Here is a 17,075-nt window from a genome sequence, read left to right as displayed (position 1 = left end):
TATTTTTAACTTGCAATTCTAATATTTATTTTATAAAAATTAGACGCATTAAAAGAAAACGAAACTTATTGTATTCAAGCGGTTTTTAATTGCAATTCTAATATTTGTTAAAACCGCTTACAATGTCAATAATTCCTAAAAAGAAAAAACGCTATTAGCAATTTTAGACACCCGTTAAATTTAATAATTAATCATCTAATCCTACGTTAAACCTATTGAGAATAATAAAAATTTAGATTCCTTAAAGAAAGAAAGAAAATCTCGTCAAATAAGCGTTCAATAAAGAATGAAATATAGAATCTTAAGGTTAAGTGAGATTGAAACTTGGAATGGCGTAGAAACCGCTCCAAAGTCAACCAATCAAGCAAACCCTAAATATATTTTTGAATTCAGGTCAGCAGCACAACATTCAAATAGAATGATGCGAAACAAGCATCCAGAACCCAAACATAGGTGAACATAAGAAGCACAACATTCATTTTCTAATGTCAGAAAAAACAACGAAATGGTATATTTTAGTGCAAGTTAAGGCATGCTTGCTGCAGTGTTTCGCCACATATCTATAGGCGCGCACCCAACTTTCAGACTAAAAGACTTGTATACTAAAATAATAACGAGATTTGGACCAAGCACATTTAATCTCTTCTCTTCCTCTTCTTCTCTTTATTTTCCATTGAATTCTTAAGCTGCAAAAGAGACAAAACCCTGTTAGCTCTGCGCGGCCAAACCTTTTCCATTGCTTGCTTCCTCTGGTTTTTATTAGTCGCTACAAATAGTAATATTTTGTGAAGAGGAAATGTCACTATCTGTAGCAACTAATACAAATCAGAGAAATTATTTTTGATTTTATTTGTGGGGGTGAGTGTGAGCAGGTAGGATGCTAAACATACCATGATGATTAGAATCCTGACAAATACAGCAACAAAGTCGGTGAAGAGAGTCAAAGCGTGTTTCACATAGTCCAGGTCTCCAAAGTGAGCCTTCTCAATAATCTCCTGAGTGTCAAAGACTATGTACCCAAGAAAAACCAAGAGGCCAAAATACAACTGCAACATCAATACATTAAAGATTTGTCAATACATCCCTTTAAACAGAAAGAACACTAGAAAGAATTCAATCATCCAGATCAGCTGTTAAAGCCAATATGACTATAGCTTCCACCAACGGAAACCATTCAACTGACAACATTGTTCAAGTGTTGTGATATGCATATCTCCTAGCCCTTAGGGCTACACTAACTCTTAAGCATAGATATATTACCCAAAATAGTACTCCCTCCTATCCAAGCTAGTAGTCTAATTTAGTTTTTCACACTTGCCGAAGCAACATTTTACCCCTTAATATCTTTAATTGTTCTTAATTGCAAAATTATAAAAAGTTGATTTTAATAATACTTACATTGAACCAAATCAAACCAGATCAAACACGAATACATTTTAACTTATAGATTAAAAATAAAATACAAATTAAGGGTTACAAGTGAATATTAAACAAAAACTAAATCGGACTACTAGCTTGAATAGAAGGGGCATTAATTTTGGAATTTACGACCAAATTACACATCAATCGATGTTATCGACATTCGATTTTTTTATTTAAGGTTCTCATCCATAAAACTCATGTCTTAGGTTTTGGGACTTGGAACTATGAATAACATGTTTCCTAATTTAATCATAATATCTTCTAGTTTATTCATCTATTAAACTAACTACTTTATCCATATTATTGTACTACAAGTTGCTGTTGAATTAGACCTGTCTAAAAGTAAAGCATACCTCAAACTTAAAAAGAGATGCACTGCCTCCAAAAATATTGGAGGCGAACTGCAGCCAGAAGAGGATTGATACACCAGATGAAAGCAAAGCCCCCAAATATAGAAACTCCCTTCGCCTTGCAAACACGGCAACTGCAGAAAAGCAGCCAAATGCAATCGCACAACCAACAAAGCCAGTAACCAAAATGCTGCATCGCAAAGCATAGAAGCAAATCTATAAATGAAAAATTGATGCCCAACATAAACAAGGAAGAAAAGGTCTATATATTGGAAACATTTTAATCTAAAATTTGTACTCAACAATTTTCAAGAACATCCAAGTGGCTGCAAGAAAACAAACCCCCATCCTCTAACATGAAATGAGGTGTTCCCTAGCATCTCATACTACACCTGATATCAGCAGTTCCATTCTGAGATTGTAAACAGTATTATAATCAACGGTTTAAATGTATCAAATGCAAAAGGGAGTACGAGTTGGGAACAATTTCTGCCCTAGAGTTAGAAACAATGTTCTGCCCCTGATAAATACCAGAGAATTTGCCATTTCAGAACTCTCCTACGAAAACATAATAACCTACACTCCCATCATAAGATAACTTAACATGAGAGAATAGAATAGAAGCAAAATCCTAAGCCCCCAGACTGCGAAACAAAGTTAACTTGCATTTGATACTGTACACAAGAAACATGGCAGAATCCACAGAACTTGTTTAATAATTCCAATTATTTGCCATTTGTTATGTCAATGATCATGGATGAAACAGGCAAATTTTTTTAACTTTAAACACCAGAATGCATTAACCAACAGGAAAGGGAAATGACATCAAAGACGATTATATCAAGCCATGAACGTACCTCATTACATTTACATTTATATTAGAACTGTCAACATAAACAACACTAAATTCGGAGACTGTTTCAATAACAACCGAAGATAAGCCATTTCAATGATGTAACAATCTCAAAAACTCATTCAAAGAATCGGTCATCAAAATAATTCATATACACTCACATACAACAAAATAACTCATATACACTCTCTCGTATGATTAGGTTAAGTTTAATTCAAGGAATAGAATTGAGCCATCCAAATAAATACCTATAATCAATCTGAATAGCCAAGTCAACCAAAGGACCAATCGATGCTCCTTCAAAAACAGCGGCAGCCATCAACAGCCTACACCTTTTTGTCTGTTCAGCACATTAAGCAAACCACATCACAAGACCGCAATTAAAAAGTACATTGCGTAACACAAGATTAAACACAACTTAAATTACCTCCTCATATGGAGGGGAAGAAAGCAGCCAGACCATACAACCCAAACAAGCAAGAGTTGTCAAGAGACCTCCAATGTTCCAAAGGATATGCAGATAAGTTCCAACTACCGATGCGACCAAAGCACAGCATAACGTAAAGTATACCTGAAATTAAAGGTTCAAAACATCAATACCTGATTCATCAACCAAGAGCAGAACATACAATTATGAAATAATGGAAGAATAAATCCTCTTAACAGAACAAAGAAAACGAATCATATAGAAGAAGAATATAAATGACTGAATCAAAACAATTAATTTTCAACACAAATAAGCTCAAAGAAACAGAATTTTACAGATAATTCATTCAAAATCGTAAATGCTTTCCCAAAAGGTACACACAAAACAATTAGAGGGAAACTAATTTTTTATCCAATAACAATCAAAACCCTAAATTAGACATGGTTACGACACTACAAAATTCTCAAACCCTAAACTTTCGAATTCAACGTTTCAACAAAATAATGCGAAGTTACCCCCACAAATCGTCAAAAACTATAAGAACACAGAAAACGAGTAACCCAAATTCGTCAATTACACTAAATCTATCATCCTTTCATCAAATCAAATTCAGATAAAATTAAACAAAAAGAACAGAAGATGAACCTGTTTAAGATGAGATTTGACGGCTAAGCTTTCAAATTCGACAGCACACAATTTGTTTTTCAAAAAAAAAAAAAGAAAAAAAAACCCAGAAATCATTAAATACTACGAACGCCTAATAATCATGACTGAAATTCTTAAATTACACTCAATCTAACAACGTTACATCAAATACAGACAAAATTAGACAAAAATGACAAAACAAAAAATCAACCTGTTTAAGATGAGATTGAACGGTGGGAGAAATTTCACCCAAGTTCTTAAAAGTATCAAAATTCCAAGAAGTTCCATAACCAGATTGCGATTGGAAATACGACGAGTATGACTCCATTACTTCTCTTTCTTCCCTTCGAAATTCAAGATTTTCAGTGTCCTAGAGAATAAAACTTTCCGTGGGCAGATGATTAGATAAATTTACAATTATTGATCAACCTTTTTATGGGAGAGTAAATGGTATTCTTTATATAGGGTTTTGTTAGAGTTAGTTTTCTGGAAATTTCTGTTTCTTTATTTATTGACCATCGCCGCGATGTATAATTAGACTTTTCCGGATAATTCTAAAATCTAAACGGAAATTTTCCAGAAATACATGGAAAAATATTAAGTCAACATAAATTTATCATTTTATATAATATTAATTTACTTCGTCCATAAGGTTTTCCGGAACGACATGGCATAACCAATTGAATTTTGCCAAGCAAGCATCATAAGCAATTCTTGACAATGAGATTCTTCATCCACAAATTTGAGACAAGAGAAACGGTCTCAATTAGGGTCGGCAAATGCTGACCCGACCTGCTAACCTGATCTGAAACCGACCCGAAATTAACGGGTTTGGGTTTAGATTTTTGACCCAATTAATTAAATGAGTCAACCCGACCTGATCTGTTTATTAAATGGGTTAGGTTCAGGTTGAATATTTAAACCCGAAAAAAACTTGTTTAACCCATTTATTAAATGGGTCAATCAAGTCAGGTCGATCCATATTTAACCCATTTAATAACCCATCGAAAATTTTAAATAAATTAATAAACTCATAAATCATAAAGATGATGACTAGAAATTTATTAACCCAAATAAACTAATAAAGTCATAAGAGATAAGACTTATATTCTCATAAGCTGATACAGACATTTGTGCGCCTCCTCATATTCTCATATTCTCATAAACCCTAAAAATTTGTGCGCCTCCTCAGCTCTTCTGTGACTGTTCCCCATCTCCTTCCTTTTCTATTCTCTGTTCCTCAGCGCCTACACCTTCTCCTTCATCTTCTCTGCGGCAAGGTAAGTATTATTTCATTGTTGTCCGATTTTTCTGATTTTTTTGATCGATTTTATTTTTCTGATTTGGATTGTGTTCGATTTTTTTGATTTTTTTGTGTTTGATTTTAATGTTCATTGCTATTACTGCTATTTTCATTGTTCTTAATCCCATCTTTGATTTTTGTGTTATTTAAGGTTCGATTTTTTCGACTTTGTTTGGGTTTTATTTTCACAAAATTGGTAATTTGCATCTTGTTTTTGATTTCATATCCTCATTAAATCTCAATTCTTTCTTCCTATTATTCTACTTATTCTCTTTATTTACTCCATTTTTTGGTTTCCTGACCCAATTTTTGCAAGATTCATATGTTTTGGACTTTGAAGCATGTTTAATTTCATTATAAAATGTGAATATAATATTTGGGTCAGATGGGTCAAATGGGTCAAATGACCTGAAATATGTGGGTTTAATGACCCATTTAATTAGCAGGTTAAATGGGTCATTAGCAGGTTGACCCGACTTGCTACAGATCAGGTCGGGGTTTCAATTTTTGACCCATTTAATTAAATGGGGCAGGTTCAGGTCAAGGGTCTATTGACCCATTTATATATGACCCGAACCTGAAAATGTCCTAACCCGACCTGTTTGACACCCCTAGTCTCAATTAATTCGATCCATTAGATTTTTTCAAATACAAATTCGAAAATCTAGTGTAATTACAAGCTTACTTGGTACGGGTTTAGGATATATTAAATTGACATTTAGTATATGTCAAGTAGGGGTTCACAATATGTCAAGTAGGTGTTATGTACTGTAGGTGTTTAGGTTATTTACTGTAAGATTTAGGTTATGTGATGTAGGTGTTTAGGTTATTTGTTGTAGTTGTTTTTGTTATGTGTTGTAGGTATTTTTGTTATATTATGTAGTTGTTTAGGTTATTTGTTTTAGGTATTTATATTATGTGTTATACGAGTTTATATTATGTGTTGTATGCGTTTAGGTTATTTAGTAAAGGATTTTATATTGTGTGATGTGAAACGTATGGTTTAATGTTTAAATATGTTGACTTAAGTTTAATGTTTTATAAGATAAGTAATTTAGACTAAGTAAAACGTATAGTTTAATTAGGTTTTATCTTCTAGCTTGATTACACGGTTTTTAAATTGATAAATTACATAAGTTGTTTACTTGATGAACAAGATTATACTAATTATAGGTTTTCCTAAAAATATGGAGTTTTTTTAGTGCACCTAAAATATAGGGATGAATAATTCAAAGGACCAATAATAAAGGAATAATATTTGGCTTATATATTTCGGTTATTTTGTTTGAATTAATCAATATCCAATTCTTGGCATGAGTACTAACATGGCAGGATCACAAAGATATGGAAAAGCTAAAAATAGCAACAAGCACGTTTATATTGAATAAGTCAAAGTGGAGCGTTTGTTTTACTTGCTAATCAAGGCTTTAAAGACTGGTGTAGCATAACCAGTTTGAGAAAATTAAGGAGTGAAGTTTCAATTAATTTAATGGTTATGTTGGAGGCGTAACATATATATAAGAGGGTTCATTCAAAGATTAAGATAATTACAACACAACTTACAATTTAGCTTTCTACTTACTTTGAGTCTTAAGATCAAAAAGATAGTTCATCTAACGCTCACATTTAAAATAGGTCTTAGAGTGAAAGGGAGTTAGAATTTTAATTTGTGAGATTGGGATTAGAACTTTTACTAGGGAAACTTGTGAAACGTTTTTAAAGGGTTCTAGTCCATTATACTAATAAAATTATGAGGAAAGTGTAGCCCGTAAGGGTGTTGAACAGTGTGTCCTATTGGATTAGTTTAGCTACCAACGAGTCATATTATTTACATACTCTATGTTATAACTCTATTGTTTTCCTTTTGTTTGTTGCGATCCAAGTAGAAGGGGTGTGCACACTAGGGACTCTTGTGATTGGCCATTATTATTAAGGTGATGACCTTTATTGAAGTAGGCAGTAAACAGGGATTAGTCCCGGCCTCTGAGCGTTCACATTTCTCCTCTAAATTATTTTAGCCTTATTATTGTGACCGGCAAAATTTAAAAACGATGATAAATTATTTTACTTCATTTGAATGGTCAAGTGATTTTAAATTAAAAATTATTTTACTATTATTATTTTATGGAATGGGGTCGTATTACTCACTTTATGCTGATTTTTGTGTACTTTGTTCTTATTTTCTCCATCTTATTTTGCAAGTTGTTCTAGGGGGATTTGAGTGAGGATGCTTAGAATAAACGCCTAGAAACTTTTTTAAAGTCTCATAATGTTTTTTATGTCATTATTAAGAATTTTCTATCATGTTGTAATTTGAATTTTTTTTTCCTTCTATTTCCAAATAAATAATTTTATTTTGGTTATATTCTCGTCATCATTAGTGGTTGTTAACACTCTTTAAGTTAAATCTTGTTTTAAATAAACAAAAATCCCTAAGTTTGTATGGATTTAATTTAGAGGGTGTTATAAAGTGGTATTAGAGCCTAAGTTAAATACAGTGTTAAGATCTTTACATCTTAACGTAATTTGAATTAATAAACATAAGGCTAAATTAACTTAAGGTAAATTTATATAGGTCTTTGAGAGCAGGATAGAATGAGTTTTAAATTTACTTGTTTATTTAAAAGAATATATTTAATTATTTGTGTTTTCATATTATTTTTAGATGCCAAGATTCACCGCAAGGAAAAGTACCGCAAGAAAAAATACTGGACCTAATGCTAACTCTCCAAATTTGATTCACATGAGATATAGAGAAGATGTTTGTCATTATGTCCATCGTTTATCTCTTGCCATTAATAGCTACCATATGAATGATAGGATGGGCCATTCCGACTATTATACCCCCGTGCGACAAGCTCATGTTGTGTTGTGTATCTTAACTATTAGGGGCCTTTTGGCAGCTATACGAAGAAAGTATAGCGATGTGATGATTAACGATAGACCTAACAGAAGCAGGTATACGTATGCTGGAAGATGGTTTTTAATTCTTGATTTCTTGAAGATGGTATGATCGATGCTATGGAGGGATGGCACTATAACGAAGAACGAGATGAAGAAGGGAGTTCTAGTAGTCGTATGTCCTACACTCCCGTGACCGATGAGGAAGATCCTCAAGAGGATAAGGAATAAATTATCTTTAGTTCCTTTTTTCTCTACCTTTTGCTTGTAATAAGGTCTCGGACCATAAACTAAAAACTTTCGAGTATTAAAACGTTTCTTTTAATTAACTTAATTAGGCAATCGATTATATTTGTTTCCTCTTTCTTTAAATGTATATTTTGGTTAAGTTCTTTTTCAATTGTCTATTAGATGGTAATATAACCATTATCCTTGATATAGGTGACTTATTGTGATACCCCAAATTTAGCTTGAAAAAGGATTGACAAACTACTCATATCAACAAGGTGCATCTTCTTTCTAGGGAGCCCGTTTGCTAAGAACTCCAGAGTTAAGCGTGCTTGATGGGGAGCAATCTTAGGATGGGTGACCTCTTGGGAAGTTTTTCTAGGAGCGCACGAGTGAGGTCAAAGTGTGCTGGAAAGACTTGTGTTGGTTTGTAGGGGCTAGTCTACAATCTCCATTAGTAGTCATCGGCGGTCCGTTGGGTCGGGGAGTTACACTTATGACCTATATTGTATATACTCGCTCACGCAGACGTCAACCAAATAACATGGCTGAAACATCCGACCAATTGGCTACTCGTTGAAGGGCATTGAAACAATTATCCAAAACTTTGGCCTTCTCCTCCAAAGTCAACTTAACAACAACTGAGGAGATGAAGATCAACAAGGAATGATGGCAAAAATGATTTCCAACTTGAAGCCGGCAATCTTCGTTGGGCGAGAAGATCCCCCAAGCTTGGAAAATTGGTTACGCGATATAGTGAAATCTTTTACCTCTATTGGTACACCTGAGAATTAGAAAGTTGATCAAGCAACTTTATCTTCAAAAGGATGCTCATCGTTGGTGGGAAACTCAAGGACCAATGATCCGTGCAAAACCCAACTTCAGTTGGGCAGATTTTAAGGTCGCTATGAGAGACGACTTCTTCCCTGACCACATTAGGAGACAAAAGTGTAGTGAGTTCACTAGGTTTAATCAAAGACCTAATATGAGCGTGGAAGAGTATAAAAGTATGAAGATGGACTACGCTTTAAGATCCAAACGAAGCTTAGTGGCGGTACCTCCTCAACTCTTTTAGAAGCCTATGTAAAGGCAAGTAACATAGAAAGAATCCTAAAAAGAGAAGAAGAAATTTTGGGCAGAAACAAAAGAAAGGACCATGGAGGAAATTCTCAAACCCAAGGTCAAGACAAAAGGGCTCGCTATAATAATGGAGGGAACCACCAAAACGACCGCAACAATAACTGCAACAATGACTAGGATCGTCAAGGTGATATCAACAAGTAACCTTTTGTCTGCAAGCGGTGCAATAAGAGTCACCCAGGGTTCCATTGTCAAGGAAAGAAGATAAGGTATTATGAGTGTGCAATCAGTGTCCAAAGGGAACTAGCACTTACAAAGGACTGAATGGGGGCTACAACAACAATGGAGGCCACAATGGCAACGAAGGTGGAATCCGGAACCATCAATTTCCACATCAACATAACAATGGTCAAGGACAAGGCAATAATGGGGGTCCTACTGGAATTAACTCCAACAAGAACACCAATGGAAATGGAGCAAGACCCACCAATGGCAGAATTGATGTAATGAGCCGTTTTGAAACAAGCAACACAGATGTTGTGACCGGTACTTTTCTTGTAAACTCTTACCCTGCTTTTGTACTTTTTGACTCTAGAGCATCACATTCTTTTATCTCAAAAACCTTCGTTCAGAAACATTCCTTGAAACCCACATCGACATGTTTAGAAAATATAACCATGTCCACAGGAGAGAGTGTTCCTTCTAATAGTATCTTTCAAAATATCTCCATCATCGTCGCCGAAACCCAACTTCCTACTAATTTTCACCTATTTTATTTGGAGGATTTTGACATAATTTTGGGATGGACTAGTTATGTAAGTATCAAGCAAAAAGATTGAGTGCCATAAGCAAAAGGTTACCTTAAGAGGACCCTTGGGGAATAGAATATCTTACCAAAACAGCCCATTTGAATCCAGAATAAAAATCATCTCAGCCCTAAAACTTCACAACTACCTTAGAATAGGTCATACCATTTATCTATGCAACATGAAGGATGTAAGTAAGGAGGATAACGATGTAACGCATATCCCTATCGTTACAGAGTTCCCAGATGTTTTTCCCGAGGATATTCCAGAAATGCCACCAGAGAGAAAAGTTAGCTTTAGGATCCATGTAGTCCCGGGGATAGGCCCTATTTCCAAAGCACCTTATAGGATGGCACCCGCGGAATTGAAGAAATTGAAGGTTCAATTAGAAGAATTATTAGAGAAAGGTTACATAAGACCGAGTGTCTCTCCGTGGGGAGCCCCGACACTGTTTGTTAAAAAGAAGGATGACTCCTTAAGATTATGCATTGATTACAGAGAGTTAAACAATGTGGCCATCAAGAATAAATACCCTTTGCCTAGAATTGAAGACTTATTTGATCAATTAAAGGGATCTTCCATATTCTCCAAAATTGATCTAAGATCAGGGTATCATCAACTACGAATTTTAGAAGATGATATACCCAAAAAAGCCTTTCGAACTAGATATGGTCAATATGAGTTCACAATCATGCTTTTCGGACTCACTAATGCACCTGCAGCCTTCATGGATCTCATGAATAGAACCTTCAAACCATACTTGGATAAGTTTGTGATTGTATTCATCGATGACATATTGTTATTCTCGAAGATCAAAAAGGAGCATGAAGAACATTTAAGAAATGTATTGAAAATGCTTCGAGAAAATTGCTTTTTTGGGACATGTAGTATCAAAAGATAGAGTCTTTGTTGACCCCTCAAAAATACAAGCAATCACAGATTGGTCAACCCCAAAATATGTCACAGAAGTAAGGAGTTTTCTAGGACTCGCCGGGTACTACAAAAGATTTGAAGTTTTGTCAAAGGTCGCTCAACCTCTTACCAATTTGATTAAAAAAACTACTAGATTTCAATGGGATGACAAGTGTGAGGAGGCATTCCAAGAATTGAAGAAGCGACTCACAACTGCACCCATTTTAACCCTACCTACTGGAACTGATGGATTTGAAGTTTTAGTGATGCCTCGAGGCATGGATTTGTATGTGTACTAATGCAACATGGGAAGGTAGAAGCCTATGCTTCAAGACAACTTAAGTCATATGAACAAAATTACCCAACATATGATTTGGAGTTAGAGGCAATTGTTTTTGCGCTTAAGATTTAGAGGCATTATTTATATAGAGAAAAGTGTACCATTTGGACAAATCATAAGAGTTTCTTCTTATACACACAAAAAGACCTCAACATGAGGCAAATACGATGGTTAGAACTCATAATTAATTACGATTTAGATATCGTATATCACGAAGGAAAGGCAGACAAGGTGGCTGATGCACTAAGTTGGAAGAGTTGTCATACATTAAATGTGATGATCATAGCAGATGAAATATGTGTGGATCTAAAGAAAATGAATCTTGAAATTGTGGAACATGGTTTTGTTGACCTATACTCACTACAACAAAATAATGTGTTTTTAGACATTTTCTTTTAGACGCAATGAAAAGGTACTTAAAAAAAGGAGCGTTTAGACACTTTGTTTTTGACACATGTAATAGTGAAGAAAATACATTGTAATAGCGTTGAAAAGCCCAATTTTAAAAATTAAATTTTTAGTGAGAGTGGGATAGGTATTCAAAAAGAAAACTGCTCATTAAAGCGGGATAGGAAAATCAAACACCCGACTCTGCACTTCCATTTCTTCCATGTCTAAAGCTATCCTTAACTATACATCTCCACAAAGCAGTATATCTCAACTGTGCATCTCCTCATCCTTCTCATCTTAATTCTGCGGTCAACAATCGGTTGTTACTCATCCATGGCTTCCCCGTCTTACGATAACTGCACATCTCCCTCAAAATCAGGTATGGTTTCTTTAGGTTAAACGAAGGGTATTTTATGTTGGACATTCTGTTAGGCTCTAAGCTTAGAAGTTAGTTATAACTAATTTCTGTTATGATTGCTTAGTTATCCTTAGTTTGTTAGAGGCTTGTATTGATGCCTTCTCTATATATATAGGTCTGTTTTCATATATTCAAGCAATAAGAAACAGTTTCTGTACAAAATATTGATGATATCTTCTTTCAAACTAGTTTACTGTATTCCTTCAATTCCATTCGTCCAATGAATTCTAACATGGTATCAAACGCCATTAAAGACTTTTTGATCATTTCTCTCTTCCATTGCTGCTCTTTCTCTTCTGATTCTTCTGCCTCATTATTTCTTTTGCAATTTGTTTCTTGATCACCTTTCGTTGTTGAAATCACCATTTATTGTGTTCTTTACTCATTCCTGTTTTTGAGTTTTGTTTTATTGCTTCAATTGTTTTTCTTTCTTCTGTTCTTGATCTTTTGCTTTCTTTGTCGACCAAGTGTTTGTCAATATGTCTGAACCAGCACAAAATCCACCAAATAACAACAATAATACTCAACACAATCAAAATCCTTGCACCATTTATGGAAGTCATTTCTACATTCATCCCTCAGATACTACTATTATTAAACTTGTTCCTGAGCCCTTCAATGGCACGGGGTTCATTGATTGGAAAAGATCTGTTATGTTTTCCTTATCCCCTAAAAACAAACTTTGATTCAATGATGGCTCCCTCCCTGAACCCCCTTTAAATCATATCAATCATGCAGCTTGGCATAGATGTAATGACATGGTCAAAAATTGGTTACATTGTTTATTGGTAAAAAATATTGCAAAAAGTGTGTAATACAGCAAAACTGCAACTGAGATATGGAATGATTTGGAAGAAAGATATGGCCAAGCTATAGCTTCACAGTTATATTCTTTAAGGCAAAGTTTGTTGGATGTTAAACAAGAATCTGATGAATCAGTTGCTGATTTCTACACCAAAATCAAAAGCATTTGGGATGAAATTGATATGCATGATCCTTTATCTGTATGTTCATGTAATGCTTGCAATTGCACTTCTAACAAGAACAATCTAAGATCACAACAGGCAAGGAGAGTAATGCTGTTCAGTTTAGGATAATCAAATTGTTTAAACAACTCAAATTCTTCCATATTGGTTTCTTAATTCTATCGAACTGATGGATTGTAGTTTAGGTTCGATTTGCATTGATGATTAAAAATTTCAAGAACTGGTTGTTTATTACTCTTTATTCCTTCTTTAATTCATCATTCTATTTCTTCTATCCATTCTTCTCCATGTTCATTACATTTTATTAATTTTTTCAGAGAATAATTGGATTGTGTTTGTATTGTTGCTAAACGAATGGTACTTATTTATATTTCTGTGAATTGGGTTTTTCAATTTCATGTCATTTCTATGGGAAAGAAGACTTTATGCATTTATTTAGTATATTAGACATTTATTCATGTAAATATAAATGATACAATTAGTTTCCTAAATTAGAATAGTGCACATGTATATAAAAGAAGAAGTTCTCCTTAATGAAAAATAAAAAACTGTAATCTTTCACAAACGTAATTCCAGTATTTTCAAATCTTCATGGTATCAGAGCCTTAGGGTTTAGATCCGTAAAGGTCTCATAATCTACCGTATCTTACCTGCAAATGACCGATTTTCCAGAAGAACTTTCACAAAATACCCTAATGTCCATGGAACAGTTGGAACAGATGTTTCTGATGTTTCAAAAACTCAACAAAACAAATAACCAAACAGAAAACCCAACCTCTGTCAAAATTTTAGAGAAACTCACATATCACAATTACAAAAAATGGTGCAAACTAATGCACATAGTCATTGGAGGTCGAGGGCGACTCAACCACATCACTGCCGCCCCTCCACCACCATCAGACCCCAATTACGTTCAGTGGGAACAAAGAGATGCCATGGTCATATCATGGATAATTGAGAATATAGATGGAGAGATTGTCAATCAGTTCCTAGACTATACGACAGCACAAAGTCTATGGCTAGGAATCGAAAGCCTTTTGGGATGTGGAAAGGATGAACTTCAGATCTTTGATCTTAGTTCCAAGGCAGGGGCAATGAAACAAGATACTGACACTATAGAAGTTTATTATGGTAAACTTAACATGTTGTGGAAAGAGATTGACCGGCGAATGCTAAACCTAATGACATACTCACAGGACATAACAGAGTTCAATAGATACATACAGAAACAGAGACTTTACCAGTTCCTCACTGGGATTCATGATAGTCTTGACAAAGAAAGGAGAGAAATTCTCAACTGTGAACCCTTACCGACGGTGGAAACGGCCTATACTACAATCAGACGGGAAATTGCACGCCGGAGGATTATGACCGGCGTCTCATCACTGGGAACAAATCCCTCAGAGATTGGATCAGGCTTGGCCACAAGAAAAAAAACCTTCCAGAAAAGCCGAGAAGAAGATGACCGGAGAAAACTCCGATGTACCCACTGTGGTGGTTCAAGGCATACAAAGGAAGGATGCTTCAAGATTGAGGGATACCCTGAGTGGTGGGACGATCTACAGAAACGGAGGGCCGCCACCAAGGCACCGGCAAGCCAGACCGGCGGCAAGGCCCACCTAACTACTACGGACCAACCCGATACATCATGGAGCAATTCAGGTAAAGGAGGTAACTGGTACAAAAGGGAAGGACAAACAATAGCTACAGAAGGAATGGACAACAATGGCGAAAAACTGAAAGAGGAGGAAGAGAGAGAAAGTCCAGCCGTCTGGGAGGGGGAGGGAGACATCAATACTCCCTCTATTTATAACCAAGCAACCCTACACCCTACACCCAAAACCCTTAAGCCCAGGCCATATTTAAAGCCCAAAATCCCCACAAGTCTCCTTAGCCATAAACGTAACTCTCAGTGGATATTTGACTGCAGGGCAACGGATACAATGACCTTTGACCCCGTGATTTTTTATTCACCCATCCTTCTAACCGAACCCACATCCAAACTGCCAATGGGGAATTTGTACCAGTTGACCAAGCTGGTCCAGTCAATATCTCCCCTTCTCTTCATCTTAAAAATTGCTTGTTCATTCCTAGCTTGTCTGATAAATTATTTTCGGTTAGTCAGTTAACCAAGGACTTAAACTGTACTGTGTTTTTTACCTCTGACCATTGTATTGTGCAGGATGCTCAGACGGGGACGATCATTGGGCGTGGTACTGAACGAAGTGGACTATACTATGTCGATGAAGTGATTCAAAATAGTGGTGCAATGCTTGCTCAAGGATCTCCTGCTCACCAATTGAGGACTTGGCATCGTCGTTTAGGTCATCCTTCCTTAGGTTATCTCAAACATCTTTTTTCTTCTCTTAAGAGTTGTACTACATCATTAGATTGTGAAACTTGTGTACTAGCTAAGAGTCATAAACATTCTTACTTTCCCAGTAATAATCGTGCTCCAAAACCATTTGATATCGTGCATTCTGATGTATGGGGCCCAGCTCCACATATTGACTTTCATGGTTTTTCATATTATGTGTTATTTATTGATGATTGTTCTCGAATGTGTTGGGTTTATTTTTTGAAACACAAATCTGAGGTTTTTGATGTCTTTGTGAAATACTATAACATGATTGTCACTCAGTTCCATGTAACACCAAAAATCCTTCGCTCAGATAATGGTGGTGAATATATCTCTATTGCAATGAAACAGTTTTTTCTTGATCATGGGCTTGTTCATCAAACCTCCTGTCCCGATACTCCGCAACAAAATGGGGTTGCTGAACGTAAAAACCGTTATCTTCTTGAGGTCGCCCAGGCTCTCATGTTTGACACTCATGTACCTATTCGTTTTTGGCCTGAGGCTATTGCTACTGCCACCTATCTCACAAATCGACTCCTTACTAAAATCCTCCAATTCAAGACTCCACTTGCCACCCTCAATACTTTCACTCCTGTTCCTTCTTCTCACTCCCTTCCTCCTCGCATATTTGGGGGTGTTGTGTACGTCCACCTTCCATCTCGAGTTCGGACCAAATTTGAACCCCGGACAGTCAAATGTGTATTCCTTGGGTATGGCACTACACAGAAGGGCTATCGATGTTATGATCCCGTCCATAACAAAATTTACACCACCATGGATTGTGACTTCTTTGAACACTATACCTACTACACCCAGCCTCGATCTTAGGGGGAGAGTGTGAGTACAGATCTCAGCTGGTTGATTCATCCCTTGGCTGACAGTCGAGCTCCCAAAGAACAAGTATGCACTACCACTGATATTGCCACTGACATGGTTATTGAATCACCTCCTCAGACTACTACTCCAGTCCCTGAGCATCCGGCCGAACAAAAGGTAACATCGAGTAATCCTGCTCCTCTCATTAATATCAACTGACTGTATTGTACCAAGTAGTGTTATTGTCCCCAAGAAATATAATTTGCCCCCTCGCAGTACAAGAGGAATGCCTCCGAAGCGGTATGATCCTGAGTATGAATCCCAGAGATTCCGATATCTTATGTGTAGACTGGATGATGAGCAACTATCACAAACAGCTGTTGCCTTCAATGCATCTCTCTATTCTAGTACTATTCTGAAAACCACTAAAGAAGCTCTCCAAGAACCAAAATGGAAGCAAGCTATGGATGAAGAGATCATAGCTCTCTAGAAAAACGGAACGTGAGAGAAGTGTAGATTACCAAGTGATAAGAAGACAGTTGGCTGTAGATGGGTTTTTTCAGTCAAGTACCATGCTGATGAAACCATTGAGAGGTATAAAGCACGGCTGGTTGCTAAAGGGTACACACAGACTTATGGGGTAGACTATTCGGAAACATTCTCTCCTGTGGCTAAAATCAATACCATTCGAGTTCTCTTCTCAGTAGCAGCAAATAAAGATTGGCCACTGTTTCAATTCGATGTAAAAAATGTCTTCTTACATGGAGAGATTGAAGAATAGGTATACATGAAGCCACCACCCGGGTACTCAAATAAGTATAGTCAAGGAGAGGGGTGTA

General features: G+C 35.9%; 2 protein-coding genes across 3 annotated transcripts; one reads left to right on the top strand and one right to left on the bottom strand.

Moving 5' to 3' along the window:
- Positions 1-292: 292 nt before the first annotated feature.
- On the bottom strand, positions 293-4,299 carry LOC130799863 (bax inhibitor 1-like). Of its 2 annotated transcripts, none has more exons than XM_057663130.1 (6): positions 3,909-4,299; positions 3,053-3,196; positions 2,874-2,965; positions 1,776-1,962; positions 891-1,046; positions 293-686 (listed from the first exon to the last, which is right to left on the bottom strand). In XM_057663130.1, exons 1-6 carry the CDS (start codon positions 4,023-4,025, stop codon positions 636-638), a joined length of 747 nt encoding a protein of 248 aa, XP_057519113.1. In that variant the 5' UTR covers positions 4,026-4,299; the 3' UTR covers positions 293-635. The 2 variants fall into 2 exon arrangements, with proteins under 2 accessions (XP_057519113.1, XP_057519114.1); XM_057663131.1 differs by lacking the exon at positions 3,909-4,299 and adding an exon at positions 3,698-3,851.
- A 9,418-nt stretch (positions 4,300-13,717) lies between these two features.
- Positions 13,718-16,455, top strand: LOC130799317 (uncharacterized). Its single transcript, XM_057662419.1, has 4 exons — positions 13,718-14,963; positions 15,452-15,630; positions 15,703-16,130; positions 16,302-16,455. Exons 1-4 carry the CDS (start codon positions 13,718-13,720, stop codon positions 16,453-16,455), a joined length of 2,007 nt encoding a protein of 668 aa, XP_057518402.1.
- Positions 16,456-17,075: the final 620 nt, after the last annotated feature.

This window comes from Amaranthus tricolor, chromosome 14, assembly GCF_026212465.1.
Source record: "Amaranthus tricolor cultivar Red isolate AtriRed21 chromosome 14, ASM2621246v1, whole genome shotgun sequence".
NCBI classification, from domain to species: domain Eukaryota; kingdom Viridiplantae; phylum Streptophyta; class Magnoliopsida; order Caryophyllales; family Amaranthaceae; genus Amaranthus; species Amaranthus tricolor.
The sequence above is the reverse complement of the archived record's forward strand: the minus strand, read 5'-3'. Positions and strand labels throughout refer to the sequence as shown.

Excerpts from the sequence above, each read along its gene's own strand:
- LOC130799317 (XM_057662419.1), top strand. The coding sequence starts at position 13,718 with ATGACCGATTTTCCAGAAGAACTTTCACAAAATACCCTAATGTCCATG. Across the intron at positions 14,964-15,451 it reads AAGTCTCCTTAGCCATAAAC|ATTGTGAAACTTGTGTACTA; the intron begins GTAACTCTCAGT and ends CTACATCATTAG. Across the intron at positions 16,131-16,301 it reads GTCAAATGTGTATTCCTTGG|TCGAGCTCCCAAAGAACAAG; the intron begins GTATGGCACTAC and ends CTTGGCTGACAG.
- LOC130799863 (XM_057663130.1), bottom strand. The coding sequence starts at position 4,025 with ATGGAGTCATACTCGTCGTATTTCCAATCGCAATCTGGTTATGGAACT. Across the intron at positions 3,197-3,908 it reads TTCAATCTCATCTTAAACAG|GTATACTTTACGTTATGCTG; the intron begins GTTGATTTTTTG and ends CTTTAATTTCAG. Across the intron at positions 1,047-1,775 it reads CATCTCTTTTTAAGTTTGAG|TTGTATTTTGGCCTCTTGGT; the intron begins GTATGCTTTACT and ends TTGATGTTGCAG.